General features: G+C 38.8%; 1 protein-coding gene across 1 annotated transcript; it reads left to right on the top strand.

Moving 5' to 3' along the window:
* Positions 1 to 784: 784 nt before the first annotated feature.
* Positions 785 to 8,879, top strand: LOC114359569 (uncharacterized). Its single transcript, XM_028314008.1, has 7 exons — positions 785 to 1,123; positions 1,209 to 1,327; positions 1,637 to 1,717; positions 1,817 to 1,925; positions 2,745 to 2,836; positions 4,407 to 4,554; positions 7,737 to 8,879. The coding sequence occupies exons 1-7, from the start codon at positions 1,096 to 1,098 to the stop codon at positions 7,886 to 7,888; spliced, it is 729 nt and encodes a 242-aa protein (XP_028169809.1). The 5' UTR covers positions 785 to 1,095; the 3' UTR covers positions 7,889 to 8,879.
* Positions 8,880 to 19,275: the final 10,396 nt, after the last annotated feature.

Below are 19,275 nucleotides of genomic sequence, written 5' to 3' on the forward strand. Positions count from 1 at the left end.
GACCAAGAAGGGTCGTATGATACAGGAGGATAGTGAAACAGATGACAGATAAGGTGGTTTCATCAAAATCAGTTTAGCCGCACAATGTTCTATTCTAAGAACCGACTCAACTAATAACTATTACATTAGTTATCGAGTAGTAGGGGTTATTACTGGCTATACTTTCGAAGGTTAAAAGGTTTTAAAGTTAAACAAGGCTTATTCGTGTCCTTGGGTTTATTTTGCTGCACGGCTAAAATTAGGTGAATATTTCGTGCAAGGCCAATAACGTCAATACCTACCAAAGTTACGACCCCGCAATCCGCAAGCATACAAATCCTTTAGCTATAAACCAGAATAATTTCAACCTTTCGACCTCGTTAAGCTATTCGTAATAAATCGGGCAATAATATTGGAATTTGGCAATAGTTTGGAATAATAAAGCCCACGTAGATATCACGGTAAGTACGAGAATCGAATCCGCTATCGGTTTGTTACAAATATGTATGGCTTCAGGATTAATTTTATTAACAGTAACTAAGGTCAAGAAAACTCGGTGTTTCATATTGGTCCATTTATTCATTGTGTTCGCTTGCGAGTAGTTCGGTCTGAGTAGTAATCCAGTATTCGTAAGCACATAATTTAATGAGAGCCAGTATTAAAACATTTATTTGCTGTACTGAATCATCAAGTCTTAGTATTGTTCGTTAGGTAGGTAATTAATCAATCACCCTGTATTTAGAAATTAATGAAATTATTTCTGAACGATAAATCGAATCAAGTGGTAGGGTAGTTGGTTTGTTTCTGAACGTAACCAGCTGTCAAGTTGTCAATCGTTATCAGCAGTTGTTCGTGTATTTCTCGTAAATCCCTTTCTTGTACAAAACTAAAAGAAAAATGTAGAAATAGTGCGTAATAGCATTAAACTTACTTAAAAAAACAGGAGGGTCTGTGCTAAAGTTTTACATTGTTGTCTGTTTTAAAATTTATATGCCGTGCGTCAAGTTTGCGGGAGTGTTTATCCTTTCAATTATTCACGTTTTGGAAAAGCGTTTTTCATGGAGTTTTCTAGTTAACAAGTGTGTTCGTTAAAGGACAAAGTAGTTGAGCGTGAAAATGGAAGGGAGCAACGATTCGTTGTCTGGTTTGTATTGGTTTTTTGTTGGTATTTTGTGGTAAATATTGACGTGCGATCTGACGGATGTTTGAGATGTTTTGATCGGTTTCAGTTTTGTCTCCGCCAATGGGGGGTTCGGCGGCGGTTCTGCTAACTCCTGGAAGGACGAGGAACATCGCTCAGGACATGGAAGCCCTAAGGTTGTCGCGGCAGGACAATCCTTACTTGCAGGTGGGATTTTGCTATAGTTTTCATACTTACGTAAGTGCGCAGTGATTATGCGGTGAGGCATTCGAGGCAGCAACATAAACCACGCCAGAAACGAAAGCAATTCTTATGATAATTACAGACTGGTGCTGTTTTTTATGAGACACTTGACCAGTTTATTACAATGCAACTGGTTCTAACTGGAACTAATACCCATTGCCAGCTACCAATTTAATATCACCTAATGTGTTTATTTATTCAAAAATGTTACTAAACTAAGCAAATAACTTAAACTCTTTATAACACTGCTTATGATTTTCCTACTTCTTTCAGCAAGTAATGGCAAGTCGAGAAAGTTTGATTGAAAGCCATGCAAATGATTGTGAGTCTGACGATACCATATTGATGTCACAGGTGAGAATATTACCTCCTTACTTAGTTTTAAGACTTATCTAAAATACCCTTATTACACAATCCTTAAAAAACATTCAAATATTTGTACAAACATTGCAGGAATTTGGAAGTACAGCATTAGATTTTGTAGAAGATGATCCGTTGACTCTAAAAGAGGTTCACGAACATATGATCCGGTCCCCACCACCGATCAGCTGTTGGCCACACGGTACAGTTTTTTATATTTAACTTTTTTTCTTTATATTGTACTACATTTTCTACTGTGCTAACTTTTCAAAATTAACTCAGTGCAGTCAACAGCACATCAGTTAATGACCTTTATGTGGTAATTTGTTGCATAATAGCATTTATTACAACTCCATAAAGATGTCACAGTGTATGGTTTGATATACTGCTGTCTGTAAATAAAATCCCCCTAACATTTATAGAATTTTATTATGTAATAGAATAGTTTCTACTTAAATTTGGAAATATCTTATGCAAATAAGCTCACCTAAGATCTGGGGTCATAAAATTAAAGAGGTCAGTGTCTGATTACTTCATATCAGTGGCACAGTAATGGTTCTGACTGATAACATAAATTGCCTTATCTTTAATCGTTTTTTTGATATGCTACTTTGACCCTTAAACTGCGAGTTAAAATTGTTTTGGATTTACTTAATTTCAGTAATTAATATGGATAAAGATTTCCACCTTATCTAAAATTGCATAAGGCACAACTTGTCTCAAGAAAAAGATATTCTTGATTGATGAAGACTATTACCACTCCAGTCTCTTAGCTATAACTGCATTAACTGCACTGACCAATCCAATTACAACTGTTTTCTTGATAAGTAATTTAATTTTCTTTTCTATAGTTCATTAGCCACGCAAAAGACCCCTGAAAATCGTGATATGGTCACGAAATGTACAGTAGCTAAGAAACCAATGTAGTATATTTCTTATTCACATAGGTTTTCTTTTAAAAATTGCCTCAAACCTAGCCTAACATTCAGCGTACTAACCGTTTTTCCCACTTGCATCGCAGACACGATGTCGTACCGGGCGTCCAGTGCCTTTGACTTCGGAGCCGACAGCCCCGTGTCGTATAGCGCTTACTCAGTCAATTCTCAGGAGAAGGTTACTAACATTCCGACATATTTATGTGCTGTCCTATGTGTTTTTGTTACACTGTTATCGCTTGCTACACTCGTTAGCTTTGGTTGTTGAAGCTTGTGTACGTATTGCAGAATGTAAAATTAATGCAGTGTTCAAAATACACGGACCGCTCTCTCTTGCAGTCAAGAGTCAACAGCTTGAAGTTGCCAGTGATAACTGCTCGAGCAGTTGGTATTAACTGCTCAATAAATCACAAGCGCGCGCCGTGGAATGAAGAAAGTGGGCGGAGGTAACTGCGCGAGAGCTGTCGACAGCTCGAGCAGTCAGTGTATGGCTGGCGACTGCTTGACCGCACGATGAAAATTCACCGTGCTGTCGACCGCCCGAATCAGTTGCAACTGCTCGAGCGGTTCGTGTATGTGCGTCCATAGAACTCTGCAGTTCACTGTGCAGTCGCAGCTTGAAGCTGTCGACTGCTTCAAGCGGTCCGTGTATTGCCAGCCTAAGGTTTCACATTAGGGCGTGAGAAGCGCGACAGCGGCGTTTTTATAATGTGAAGGCATGCATCCGCTGTCACATAGTATGAAATTATCGGTAGCGCGTCTGTCGCGCGTTAGTCGCACTGCTAAAGTCGCCTAAATGTGAAACCGCTCTAAGGTCATAATAGACTTATCAACTCGGAAAGGGATCAACACCGTATCGCCTTTCGCGAGCTGTCATCGCCTATCGCGCTCTGTCAACCGAGAGGCGAGGTGTTTACGATACGGCGCGGATAAGTGCATTGCAGTATGGAGTTTTATACAAAGAATACTGACTGCCTCGAGTTGATAATCCTTTACCGGGTTGATAAGCAGCCTTTAAACAAAATCTGCAATATGTATCCAAGCATTTTAATTACTACAATTTTAATTGCACCATTGCACTTAGTTTTATTGAATTTCTTCTTTTGTAAATAATTTAAGTTTATTTAGTTAAAGGTTCTGAAATATGACTTCGCAAATAAACTGTTTGTTATGATTTTATCGTTTTGCTGGTTGTAGTTAGCTTTGTATTATTCTGACAGGCACATCTATACATGTTATAATTCGATAAGTAAGAATACAAGTGCATAATAATATTTTTGGTATTTGGTAAAAGATACATTTTGCAATTTTAACGAGACGAGGGAGACATAATTATTTTGATGTCAGAGATAGGGCGCCTTCAAATTAGGGATGTGAGGAAGCGCTGCAGTGGCGCTACTGTGGCGTCCCTAATTTGAAGGCGTCTACACTGGTTAAGGTCTGCTGGTCTTAAGATCTCTGGAAGTCTACAAGAATAGTGTCATTGTTAGCAAGTGCACATTTAAAAAAAGATTTGGGGAATTCTAAAGTTATATTCCACTTTGATCACTTGGATTTGATCACTCGGGTGATCAAAGTGGACTCCAGTAGGCCTAAGATGCGCGCCGCGATAAGCGGTTATCACGCAATTTTATCGATTTTCCCCATACATTTTGACGTCGATAAAAGTTATCACCAATCGCTTGGAGTCCACTTTGATCACCTGGATGATCCAATCCATTCTTAACTGGATTCAAAATCAACTCCAGGAGTTGCTCGGAGGTCGTTCACCCCGTCGCGGCGCGCGCGCCGACGAGTCGCGCAACAACAACACGCCGTCCCGCCCGCGCTCCTCGCGCTCCGCCTCCCCCCGCTCGCACGAGCTGTCGCTGTGCACGCGCCCGCTGTCGCTGCCCGGTGAGTGAGAAAGAAAGAAAGAAGATAGAAAGAGATGAAGAAAAAAAAAATTTATTTTGGCAAGAAAAGAGTACGCACCCTCTGTCGCTGCCCGGTGAGTGAGCACGACACACTATAAAGCCCGGTCTGTGAGCACGCAGAATTTCGTCCAATGACCCCAAGCTACCCATCCTTATCGCTCGCGCGTAATTATACTGCTGTCGCGACTGTGCGACGGGCGCCCGCAGTGAGTGTGCGAGCGCGACAGCAACATATTTACGTGATCGGAGGTCGTTCACCCCGGCGCGCGCAACAACAACACGCCGTCCCGCCCGCGCTCCTCGCGCTCCGCCTCCCCCCGCTCGCACGAGCTGTCGCTGTGCGCGCGCCCGCTGTCGCTGCCCGGTGAGTGAGTACGACACACTACACACTAAAGCCCGGTCCTTATCGCTCGCACGTAATGAGGGCTATCGTTTTTATACTTAACAGTTGGCACCCCTGGCGATTGACAGGACCTTACTCTACAGTGGCGCCATCTTGATGAGCGCAAATGCGATAGTCCTCCTACCACTTTAGCGCTCACAAGTTGGCGCCACTGTCTTCGCTACTAGCAAGTGACAGGACCTTACTCTACAGTGGCGCTAACTGGTGAGCGCTAAAACGATAGCCCTCATTTGTTGCTGTCGCGCTCGCACACTCACTGCGGCCGCCCGTCGCACAATCGCGACAGCAATATAATTACGCGCGAGCGATAAGGATGGGTAGCTTAGGGTCATTGGACAAAATTCTACGTGCCCGGCGAACGGACTATACGCGTTGTTAGTTAGTTTTGTCATACAACTGAGCAACAACAACACGGCGCCCCGCCCGCGCTCCTCGCGCTCCGCCTCCCCCCGCTCACACGAGCTGTCGCTGTGCGCGCGCCCGCTGTCGCTGCCCGGTGAGTGAGCACGACACACTATGTTCGCGAATGGCGCATTCTACTGTTTTCACCCCTCGCCGGACGTACGCGCATCACTATCACTAATGCCTCCAAACGGGAAGTGCAGGACGGCACTAGCGCGTCGCCGGCCATCTTCAAACCAACACTCGAGCGCGTAGCTCACACTTTCCACTTTTGCTCTTTTTACAATGTAAAACCTTCAACCTATTAAGAAGATTATACTAATCCTTATATGTAAAAGGACTTTCATTAAAATCCTTAACTCACTATGCGTTGTTGTCACAAAACTAATAGGTTTTCGGAAATCCGGGACAATATGGTCTAATTACTGGACACGGGTCAAGACGCAAAATTCCGAGATAATCCAAAGACAAACTTTACTCTCTGCTCGCACGAGCTGTCGCTGTGCACGCGCCCGCTGTCGCTGCCCGGTGAGTGAGTACGACACACTACATACTACACACTACACACTACACACGACACACGACACACTACACACTACATACTACACACTACACACTACACACTACACACTACATAATACACACTACACACTACATTTTACACACTACACACTAAAGCCCGGTCGCCGAGTACGCAGAATTTCGTCCATTGACCCGAAGCTACCCATTGACCCCAAGCTACCCATCCTTATCGCTCGCGCGTAATTATATTGCTGTCGCGACTGTGCGACGGGCGCCCGCAGTGAGTGTGCGAGCGCGACAGCAACATAATTACGCGCGAGCGATAAGGGGTAGCTTGGGGTCATTAGACAAAATTCTACGTGCTCACAGACCAGACTATACACACTACGCGTTGTTAGTTAGTTTTGTCACAAAAGTAATAGGTTTTCGGAAATCCGGGACAATATGGTCTAATTACTGGACACGGGTCAAGACGCAAAATTCCGAGACAATCCAAAGACAAACTCTACTCCCCGCTCACACGAGCTGTCGCTGTGTGCGCGCCCGCTGTCGCTGCCCGGTGAGTGAGCACGACACACTATAAAGCCCGGTCTGTGAGCACGTAGAATTTCGTTCCAATGACCCCAAGCTACCCATCCTTATCGCTCGCGCGTAATTATACTGCTGTCGCGAATGTGCGACGGGCGCCCGCAGTGAGTGTGCGAGCGCGACAGCAACATAATGAAATGAACGAAATTCTACGTGCCCGGCGACCGGACTATACGCGTTGTTAGTTAGTTTTGTCACAAAACTAATAGGTTTTCGGAAATCCGGGACAATATGGTCTAATTACTGGACACGTATGAAGTGATGTACTTCACGTTCGAGGAGATCCGTAAACGAACTAAACTCGCTGACATAGCCCGACGGAATAGCAAGCTGAAGTGGCAGTGGGCAGGTCACATAGTACGCAGAACTGACGGCCGATGGGGCAGCAAGGTTCTGGAATGGAGGCCGCGTACCGGAAAACGCAGCGTGGGACATCCACCCACAAGGTGGACCGACGACCTGATAAAGGTAGCAGGAAGGCGCTGGATGCAGGCCGCTACCAACCGTGCGATGTGGAAGTAATTGGGGGAGGCCTATGTTCAGCAGTGGACGTCCTGTGGCTGAAATGATGATGATGATGACTGGACAAGATGCAAAATTTCGGGACAATCCCGTATTTCCCGGCCATCTGGCAACCCTACCCCGCTCGCACGAGTTGTCGCTGTGTACGCGCCCGCTGTCGTTGCCCGGTGAGTGAGCGAGAGAGAGAGAGAGATTTAAGGTTCATCATCATCGTTGCAGCCACAAGGTGTCCACTGCTGAACATAGGCGTCTACCAATACCAATGATTCATAGCCATAATAGCCGAACGGTGAAGGGTCGCCCGGTTGGTAGCGGCCTGCATCCAGCGCCTTCCTGTCACCTTTGAGGCCATGAGCTGAGCTATGAGGTTAGGGCTATAACGATTTGATAAATTAACTGGTATCCGAGCACACTACAGCTCACAAAAAGACGCGCCACAACAACACGCGTATTCCGAAGAAGAATAGCAATTAAAGAATCGAAGAAATCCAATGAATAATCCTCACCCCAATGTCTGCTTCCTATTGACTGAGAGCACTGGTATGAAAGATGCAAATATAGCCGTTTCACATTAAGAAAATGTCTTTTTATGCATTCAAGTTTTAGTGACAATATTTTCAAGATTTTTATAATCCATGACCACGTTATGGTCGTGGGCTAAATGGGCTAAATTACTTCAGAATTAATTTCAACATCAAACTCATCTCACTATTCCACAATTCCAGGTGAGAGCCACCTCCGAAACGCATTAAGCAGCAAAAAGCAAAGCGGTCAGCAGACCTTCTCGCTTCTCCAACACCCGCGCCCGCTACGGAGGCCTCACTCCAACCGGAGAGACGAGGACAGCGTGCAACTTGTCCCGGACTGCGACAAGTAGGAACAGGACGAACAAGTAAGGACTTGTTTTATATCCTGCTGGATATCCTGGGGAACACATCCTCGTGACGTTTGATCATAAACCTGGTTTGTTGCCACCAAATTTTGAAGTTTATTGAGGCAACAACAAGGTTCAAAACCAATGGAAAATATCTGTATCTATACCAGTTGGGTAAGTCCAATATGCTCAGTATGGGATTGACGTTAAGTCACGTGGTCAAATCATGCGCCATCTGTAGATACAAAAATGCTAACCAAAATACTACTTTATGTTCCCACAAAAACTGCAGTATCTGCCGTAAATTACTAAGCAAAATGCACCAGTAAAAACTAGAAGTCAGGGTCAGTGATTCCTAAAGGTTTAGAATTGGAAAAAAGTACTTAAAAAATTATAAAAGTCATAATTTCGGAACCCAGAAAGGCTGAAGTTTTTCTGTAAGATAAAATTGTGATTCGGAGACTGGTTTTGCCCATTTCCACCTTAAAATAAGATATTGATCGAAGTGCAATTTTTTCAACTCCCATTTGGAGTGTTCTTGAAAATGGAGATTTGACTGGGAGTCCTTCAATATTAACACGTTCGTTGACTTTCTTGTGTCATTTGAGTAGACAGTCGTATAAATACAACATCTTATTAACTTGTCTACTGCCACGCTGTCTTTGAACGTGTTAAAAATCCATAAATATACGCGGGGTTGGATCTGACAGGGGATGTGTAGAGACTGGTACAGAATAATCACTAAGGAAGTTTAGGAAAGTCGGCCATTTTGAGACGAAATGCCAAATGTTTGGATTCGTATGGTGTTCGTTAGGTGTATGGGTGTCATGGATTTATTGTTGGATGTAGAATGTGAATGTATGTACATGGTGTTATGGTATTACTAGTCTAGGATATTTGGTGGTTGGTGTTTGCAGAACACGGTAAAACTTTAAATGGACTACACACTTTTTGTTTTAAGCCAGGTCTCCAGAGCGTGTTTTACTCTACACAATCAACAAAAGCATCTCAACATTCAACATTTTTGTAGGCAATTTTGTTGAATGTTGACATGTTTTTGTTGATTGTTTAGGGCAAAACATGCGCTGGAGAACCGGCTTTATGTTTAGCTCATGTATAAGAAAATGTTTTAAATGGATTTTGTGTAAAAGTGTGTAGTTCAATATTGAACATGGAACAAGTCTTAGATGAAAAGAATAATATTTTCGCACTCTGAAATATAAGATAAGAATAAGTGTGTATTCTCGGTATCGATTCGTGTCGGAATATGGACTGTTTGCCACAATGATGCGACTGGAAAGTCTATACATAAATAATAAGTATAAAGTCCAAAAACGTGTAATGTATGTTTGTAGCCAATGTATTCTGATAACTGCTGAGCGGATTATTATTCTGTGTACACTATTTAATAGCTTACTATCTTCAATATCTCTCAGGTGCATATTATTTCAATTGATCTAATATTAAGAACTAAAATAGCTTGCCCGTCTTCTGGATGCAGTCGCGTATTATTGTGAGGTATTGGTTGATTGGAGTCATGAATATAGACGCCCTATTCTGAAAATGTTACCTACACGCGGGTATAGTCTGTAATATAAAAACCTGTCCATTCCCCTATTCTATGAAGTTCCTAAATCATATCCTACCATAAATAATGTACAGTTAACAGCGCATCGGACTGCAATTTTGGTGCAATATGGCACATTTTACAAATAAATAAAATTGTTTAACATGATGTGCTGCCGTCAGTACTCACACTATTTTTGACATGTTATTATTGATATTCTTCAATAAAATTGCCATTTCTATACCGTCATTTAGTTAGTGAACATTATACATATTATTATAGCTTGAGTAGTGAATAGATAAAGCAGTTATGATGTTTATAAAAAGTTATACTTAGATATTTACGTTTAGAATGGAGCGGCCGTCTGTCTCTTTCTAAAGGTAGATAGAGTTTTGTGAATAATTACCTAATTAGTCGCTTCCTTGTGGCAAATTGTCCAACTACCCGTCAAAATCACGGTTATAACACCATATAAACTCCTACGAATGCTCACAGTAGTATAATTATTGCAATTAAAAAAAACAGTTTAGGATAATTAGTACCACAGATAGTAGTTTTTAGACTAGATATATTGTTATGATTGGATAAGCTTTATTAGAGCATCATGTTTAGTGTTACCAGAGCTGAAATAGGCTATAATGTTTTGTTAGTCGTTAAATGCTGCCAAGGTTATGCAACTACCCCCGGTTTCTGAGCTGGCAGATAAAAAATGGCTACTTGACATCTGTCAATTCTGTCAGTTGTGAGCTGTTTTTTATTGTTCGACTGAAAAGCTGGGTGTTAATTTCACACTGAACTGGACATGTTACAAGTCAATGTTACATAACAAGTCTTAGGTCCATATTATGAAACTACACTCAAATATGTATTTACATGATTTGATAATAGAGTGGTTGGTCCAAATATTAAAATTAAAACACCAGTTTGAATCTAGTATGAACTTCTTGGTAGTGCAAGCACCATAGAAGTGTCTTTCAGACATATTTTTGTCATGAATGAATTACTATAGTCTATCCAAAATAGCTTGATTAGAATGACAGCTGTCAAACGAATGTGACTGTGTATGTTTCGTCCGGTTCACATAGATGTATCGATAAGTTTTCGAAAAAATATATAAAAAATGCACCCAATTTTTCTTCATATCTTTAGTCATAAAAATGACAATTATAATTTAAATTTAAAGACAGTATAATTTAAAATTCATGTCAAGGGTGTACAACCTAAGTCGTAGTCATTATCGGTAGTATTTGTCGGCCGTTTGGTGTAGTGGTTCAGAACGGACTACTATGCCGAGAGGTCCCGGGTTCGATTCCCGGGTTCGATTCCCGGCCGGGCAGAAATTGAAATGATGAATTTTAATTTCTGTGACGGGTCTGGGTGTGACTATGTATAATATTTATGTATTTAAAAAAAAGTATATAAGTAGTATATCCGTTAAGCTAGCACCCATAACACAAGCATTAAAGTTGCTTACTTTGGGGCTAGCTGGCGCTGTGTGAAATTGTCCAAAGATTTATTTATTTATTTATATAATAAATTAAATTAAAAAAATATCATCAGTGTTCTTCAGTGGTTTTTTCCTCTCGCTAGAGGGCGGTGGGCATCTCTTCTAGAGCAACGGTGCTATGAATACCCAAAAAATAACCGGTGATTAATTTCCGATGTTTGATTTATTTATTTATTTATTTTATTTGGTGCACAAAACAGGGATACAACCATAACATACAAAGCTTTTAAAGCAGGCTATACAGTAAAACTTGTTGCAGCTCCAATAAAAAGTGCACACAACATACAATGCTATTCGAGTTAACAATAATTATACATAATACATAAATTATAAAAATAATTATTTAATGTTAATTAATAATGGAAACAAGTTATTAATAAATATAATGAAATTTAAATCAATAATTCTCTAAGAAATAAAGATGAGAGAGGAATTATTTAAGTAACAATTCATTAACAGCTTTTTTGAATTTGTTTAGGGTAAGGCTGTAGATGTCAGGCACCTCCTCTATATCGGGTGTGAGCTTGTTAAAGTCTCGGCAGATTCTATGCATGGCGCTGTGAGAGGACGCGTTACTGATTATTTAAGAATGAAATGTTTTTTTGGTTTTTAATAGTGAACATTTAGAAAAACGTATAACTTGACAATATGTTAAATAAATAGTTAGAAAAAAATTAGTTAAATATGTTAAAAAATTAGTTTTAATTTAATATGACATTTGTCGATATGTCCCATCACTAACATTTTTGTAACTCGAGATAACCTTGTAGAGACGTCGTTAATACTCTACCTTGATTTTTATAATTTCGAATTACTACTTTTACTATTGGAGTAATTTAACGCTGCATTTACACGAAATTAACATTTTTATTGGAAGCACTGTCGTCGAAAATATTGTTTGAAGGTCAGACGTGAATTATTTCTTGTCCGCCAATATTTAGCTCTCATTGATCGCTACTACAAAGTTATGTCGTTACTTTTGATGGCAGCTGTCATTCTAATCAAGCTATATTGGATAGACTATAATGAAAAGTATTTGACACCTACTACCTAGTTACACATTTTGAAATAGTTTTTTATACTATCAGTTCCGATTTAAGCACCTGAATTAAGTAGTGGATGTATGTACACGTGTACATTCAGTGTGAAAATTCGCTATGAAATATTTTTTTGCCCTATATTTAAATACTCCTTGGCTCAATCCTAAAAAAAATAAATGTTTGAGGTAGAATTATATTTTATTGAAAAAAAAAACATCAAAGTATTGTCTAAATTGAATTTTTATTATTACGGCAACAGTGTAATCTGCAAAATGATGTGTTTGAATTTAAAATGTTTATTATTAAAGTGGCAAAATATAAACCCCAAGATGTAATACTTTCTGGCTCAATTTATCTTTCCATTAATTAATTAAATGATTTGGTATCCTAGAATTTGGTACAGTGAGCGTCAAATAGTTTGTGACACCCAAAGTGGCGAAAAAGTCGCGCTATGTTTGCCGGTCCGTGGAATGCGCGTCCCCTCCCCCAACCGCGATTAAACGCAATTAGTTGGTGATTAAACGCAATTAATGTGTCTTATTTTACGCAAACACACAATTTTTATCAATAATAATAAATTAAAAATATTTTAAATATAGTTTATTAAAGTTATAGACGCTTCCCTTCGAGTGACGTCATATCGCCAGCGGCAAACTTAAAGCGAACGGATAGTAGTAACAAATACGTGTTGCGAAATTTTTGGCAACTTTGTGTGTCATGACTCACGAACTATTTGTCGCTGTCTAATATCTTCTGGCCACTTAGTATTATGTATTGTAAAAAAGGTAGATATCTTTATTGTTTAAAACCTGTAATCCGATTGCACTTAATGTTTAGATTTGATTGTAATATTTCTATTTAGCTAATTGATTTGCTAAAATTAAATTTTGGCGTAACCTCATTGAAGTGTCTTCGAATTTTCTTGAATTTATTGATATTTTGCCATTTTTAGATGTGCTATATAAAATGTAGTAAAAATATTAAAGCTTCCAGTTTTTTTGAAAAAGATGATAAGGTATTTTGTTGAAGAATACAAAGACTTAAGTTTTCTTCCGCAGCTCAATGATTTTATCAAATTACTAGTAGAATTGTCTTAACTATGATTGGTTGGTTTACAAATGTTTAATTCATATTTGCTTGTTGCGATTTATTCAAGTTTGTGAGCCAGACCAGAATACGGAGGTTTAAGGTGCGTATTAAAAGCTCAAATCTCCATTCAATTTAAAGCATAATTGTGGCTTTTGATTGATTAAATTTCAGTATTTGACCAACTAATTTTGGCTTACGGTCCAGTATGTAATTAACACTTTTTCTTTACGATGAAGCCCAGACTGTAAACTGTTTGTATACCTATCTATATATATAAAAGAAAGTCGTGTTAGTTACACCACTTATAACTCAAGAACGGCTGAACCGATTTAGCTGAAAATTGTCAGGGAGGTAGTTTAGAGCCAGGAGAAGGACATAGGATACTTTTTATCCCGTTCGAAATTAAAAAAAAAGTCTGCTTATTTATTGCCATTAAGGCGGAACAAAGTTCGCCGGGTCAGCTAGTCACAAATAAATAAAACCACAGAAGGTCACCTTCAAATAGTTCGTGACAAATAAAGTAGCCAAAAAGCACTTCTTTGTTACAATTGGAATAATGGTGTGTTGTCAACTTTTTGGCTACTTTGTGCCACGAACTATTTGATGCTGACTGTACTACTAAAGCCCGGTCTGTGAGCACGTAGAATTTGGTCCAATGACCCCAAGCTACCCATCCTTATCCCACCCGACTGTGCGACGGGCGCCCGCAGTGAGTGTGCGAGCGCGACAGCAATATAATTACGCGCGTTCGAATGGGTAGCTTGGGGTCATTGGACAAAATTCTACGTGCTTGCAGACCAGACTATATTACTATTAAGATCGAATGGAGTTTTGAGTTATTTTAGACGGACCTTAGTCTAGCGAGCTTAGGTGCCGTATGCTGACAAAATATTATTGGTTTTCAAAACTCAATGGGTGTATAATTAATATTTATAAAATATGTTAAACAATAGTTAAATTGGATAAATGTTTTTTCTTATTAGTGCCATTTTTTATGTTGATTGTAGTTAAATTGAACAATGATATTTTGAATATATTTGTTTGATGTTCCCTTAGATGTTCGTTGTTACCTCGTGCTACCAAAGAGTATGCCAATAATTATTCATTTGTATAGTCTTTTGTAAAAATTTAGATAATTTTCTGGTGATTCGCTGGTCGATACCAGATATCTGTATAGTTATAATAAAGAAATATTTGATCCTTGAAACTACTTTTTTCTTTGTATCCCAGGTTTTAGGCCCGATTTCCACTAAAGTGAGATGTGTTTGAATTACCGATCAGGTTTCGTTATTTCCACATCTCTTTGCTTTGGTGGAAACAGGGCCTTTAAGGAGTGAAATAAGACAAAAAAGATTTTATTTATAATTTTATTAAATTAATTCTATAACTTTTTTTACATATATGTGCCACATTCGTCAATTACATTGAATAATGCTGCCAAGTCATTAGCAGTAGTCATAATAGTACCTATGTTTGCCTCTACGTTCAGAAGAACGACTGCGTGTCGCCAACCCTGGGGTACAGTCAGCCGCAGAAACTCGTAAAGCGTTGACTTGTGTTGCTATTTTACTAAATTGTAACTATTAACATTTGTTTGGAACGCCACTACCTCGGCGTCGAATGAACACAAGTTGAAGGAAATTTCCCGACTGACTGTACATGGGTGTCGAGCGCTCGATTCGAAAACGATCGTTTGCACAAAAATTTACACGGATATAGGATTTGAATTTAAAAAGTGTGAGAATTATAAAAATGTTCGAATAGTTGACAAGGTAATATGTAAAAGACGAAAGAATAACAAAAACAGCGAGCACAATTTCAATTTCATCAGGCAATCTCTAAGTTATTTAGCAACGTAAAGAAACTGTGTTGGTATCGGGTCATATTATAAGACATTGCAAGGGACATTTGACTATATTTTATTATTATGCGCATGATCATATCGACTCGAGCGCCTTCTAGGCTCCGCGGCCGCACCGCCGTCGCAGCCCCCGCGTAACTTGGTCCAAGAATATATTACGAAATAATTTGTATAAAAATTTTGTCTCCAATATTTACATTTGCTGAATTTTTTACAACGCCGGACTAACAATGTACACGAGACTAAGTTATCTCACGCTGGGGCTGCGACGATCGGCTGAGGGACATTTTATTGCAATTTCATTTTCTAATAACACGGGCTGATTTTGGCGCGCGTTCTCTAAATTTACTTCTTCTGACAGCTCAGAGCCCGTAACATCGAGTTACAGTGATGCTACGAATACGCGATTATTTTAGAAACTACGTCTATTTTAAATATTCCAATTTAGCTAATAGGATCATCGTAATTCCAAAAAACCGCCCGCAAAAAAAGCGTAGCAACACTGTAGGAACTGGCAACACCACTTGAACTGTCAAACAAAGGTGAAAGTTAGGAAAAGCGCAACAGGATCAGTTTTTCTTATCTAAAATTAGGTGCGCGCTATAGTGCGGCGCACCTGCCCAATACCCTATCGTTACAGTGATATACCTGTCTTATCGTTTAGTGTTCTACATGAAGATTGAAACTTTGAAAGATGCAAACAAAACTCACTGTAGCAATAGGATAGAGACAATTTAATAAGAAACAGACAACACCGAAGGCAGAGATGACTGCGGGTCTATTCCGTTAAACGCATTCTAAATATCTATCCGTCTCCCTCACACCTCAGTTGAGTGAGAAAGACGGATATATCGAAAATATTTAACGGAATAGGGCCTCTGTATTCATAGCGACTATCTTCGCCCGCGCTACACTAGTTTCGTACCGCGACAACTTCTCCCTGTTTCGTGTTTTAAAAATTAACATTTAGAATTAACACTCAAGTAGGGGCTTATACAGAATTTGTACTCTCATAGCATCCCGTCGCCGCTTGCACCCAGTACACTCGGTTGCAAAATATACGAATTAGCGAAAAACTATTATCTGTATTATACGCCAAATCATATTCAATGACACTGTAAGGCAACTTAACGGTCTTCCTCAAACTGGTGGACATTTATCAAATATCTTGAGCGATAGATATTTGGTACAGTCAGTTGCAAAAACAATATTCTAAAACTGAAAATTTTTACAAGAACAATTTTTCATCACCTGACTTAGATTATTCTTCTACCATCATTTATCCACCTACACTTACGTTAGCAATCTTCTTTAGTCGACATGGTTGCTCATGCCGTTGGAATGGTTGGCAAAAAGTCTTACAAGGATATACAGATCTACCAAGATCTTATGATCAGCAGCTTTTATAGACTGACCAACTTGACTTTGAATATTTAAGTTTTATTGGCCATTAATTTAAATTCCCCAATAACGTTGGTATATAGATCTCGGTTGGACTGTAATTTCTAATTTGGCGCATAATACTATTCCATAAAGGTTCCGAACGGAGGACTGGCCGTTAAAACTGACCAAAGCAAAACACCGGTACGTTGGACAATGACAAGCACGGTTCTAAATAAATAAATTTTGCGATACATAAATAATTTACCGAAAGTTGAATAATTTTGATGACGTTTTTGAGGCAGGATCTGATAGAGGCGCTGGTAATCCAATCACGATAGTAACGAGGGCGCCACTTACAAACAAATCTGCCAAAAACTATGTATGTTTCGATAGTTCCATTTTTAGCCGCGTTCATTGTTATCGTGGTTGGGTCCAGCGATGCAAACAGCTGACTTAGCATCGGCCACTGACCCCGCCGGCCACCTAGCGTCCACACAACAACAATTTTCAAAAACAACATTTTCCTCGAGTATCATTATTTTTAGCGCCAATCCTAATTCAGTCATTCCAATTATGGACTATAATTTACCTAATTTAATTAAAGCGTCAGTTGACGACAAATATTTTAACCAGGAATAATGACTGTTTTTTTGTACTTTTCTAAAATTCTACATCATAAATCAAAAATCATTTTTTAGAATTTTCTAAAATGGTTGAATATCATAAACAAATACAAAAGTGGACGTTTTTACGATAATAATCAAATGATTAGTCTTGTGGCGGCGGGGAGCGGTGAGTGTAGGGCGCGTTACAAGTTCAAAACGTGGCTTCATTATGACGGAGACGTGGCAAAAGTTGAACTATTTAAGTTCGAATTCTTGCCTCATCCGTGCCACGTCTGTGCCACTGTTGTGCCACGCACGCGCCGAGGGCCGCCGACGGGCTCACGGCTCTGCCGTATACCGATTTCTCGCATTACCTTAAGAGATCAGACTGTCATTTCTAAAACAAATGTATTATACTTACAAAATGATAATACGTTACAACTATCCTTAGCATTACATCCATTCCTAAAACAATTTACAATATTAGTAGACCAGCCGACGGGCGGGGTCTCACGGGCTCGCGGCCCGTCGGGCGAAACAGAAACAAAGACAATCAAATTCAGTCGTGTTCATCCACAAAATGAATTAACAATTTATTACAAGATACAATAGTATAACAAAAATATATGTGTACTTTCATAGCAGTTCGTTGCTAAATCCGAATCCACACAGTGATGTCCAGCTTTACGTTCCATGTTATAAATATGTTTTTTGGTACATGAATGTTTACATAAATTAATATCCATTAAAGTAATATTGTCTCGCTCTGATACAAGAAATTATACAACATTTAATTATGCGACATTTAAGACTTTTCCAACACTGATCTAGTGACTAATTAACATACAAATTAACACGTGATTTTACAATAAAAAGTTCAAAATATCGCTTCATGTACATATTAATGTCTTGTGATATTGTCGATGTACAAAGAAATTATTTGATAACGTTTCTATACGAAAATAATTTCTTTACACAAATTTTATTAACAGTCAGATGAAAAATCTGTTACTATTTGATTAATATGAAAAGGAAAGTCATAAATGTGGATAGTCACATATTTTTGCAGCTGACTGTACAAGTATATGACAGATTACTCGAATGGACGTGTGACGATGAAGTGAGATCATTATTATTCAATATTAATACTTAACAATACGATGTTAGTAGTGATGTAGAACATTCGTAGTCGACATTCTTACACCTACACATTTTCTGAAGTATTTGACTAACTTATACAATCTGTTTAGTTCATTTGCTACTAGATTCCGGCGTTTAACAGAAGTATAAATCATTTCAAGATTAACGGCACATGTATAAAAGTCTATAACTCCAGCAAACTGATTTCAATATTAGCTATTAGGTATAAGAATAAATCGACTAAAATCTATATTTTATAACAAAATATACAATGTAGTTATGCAATTAAATGAAACAATCTATGTGACTATCTCGTAGAGTTCTCATAGCCATCAAACAGTTAGTACTTACTTGGATTTAATGAAAATTAATGTTAAAATGTAGGTACTAAAATTGTTTTTTTTTGGTGGGCCTTTATTTGTGTACGAACCCAATCCTATAGCGGCGTGATCCCGCAAAACATTCACAGATCTAAGTAATTCTATTTGATTAATTTATACAAGAAAAATAATTATATACAAAATATAAAATTGATATTTATTTATACAACATTAGCTAAATTAGCGTATTTTTGTGGAAATCAATAACAATAAGTACCTAGAGAGTTTTTTCAAAACGCTTTTCCAAAGACCGTATAATTTATATTCGAATACATCCGATACAAAATTTAATAATAAATAGAAAAATAAGATGAGCACTTTACAAGTTATTAGATAACGTCAATCTTTGGGGGGCTGTCTATTTCACATTTGTACATGGTGTTCAGAAACTAAACAATATATTAATAATTAAACTCGACCCCCTGAAGCTGTACAAAGAGCGTAAAATATTACAGATGTAAAGTTAAAATATCAATAAAATTATAAAGTGAAAAATATACATTATACACTTCTGCACACAAAAGGTGTTTTAAACACAAAAAATGGAATCGTTCGATGTTAGCATGGAATAGACATCGATATTGCAGCGTTGGGCGAGCCTAGCTCGCGTAGGGAAATAAAAATACAAATCTGTGTGAAAATAATAAACTTTGAATGATATTTTTGGCAATTTTGTACTCGAGTGATGGATGTCTGAGGTGTGGACGTGAGGGGAAGGCGGCGGGCGCGGTCGCGGCTGCGGTCACGTCAAGTCACAGAAACAACATTCGCCTTAGTACATGTACCAACAAAATGTTCTACGTTAACGTTACGAAGTT

The sequence above is a fragment of the Ostrinia furnacalis genome, unplaced genomic scaffold (assembly GCF_004193835.3).
Source record: "Ostrinia furnacalis isolate ACB-3 unplaced genomic scaffold, ASM419383v2 OfSCF4484, whole genome shotgun sequence".
NCBI lineage: Eukaryota > Metazoa > Arthropoda > Insecta > Lepidoptera > Crambidae > Ostrinia > Ostrinia furnacalis.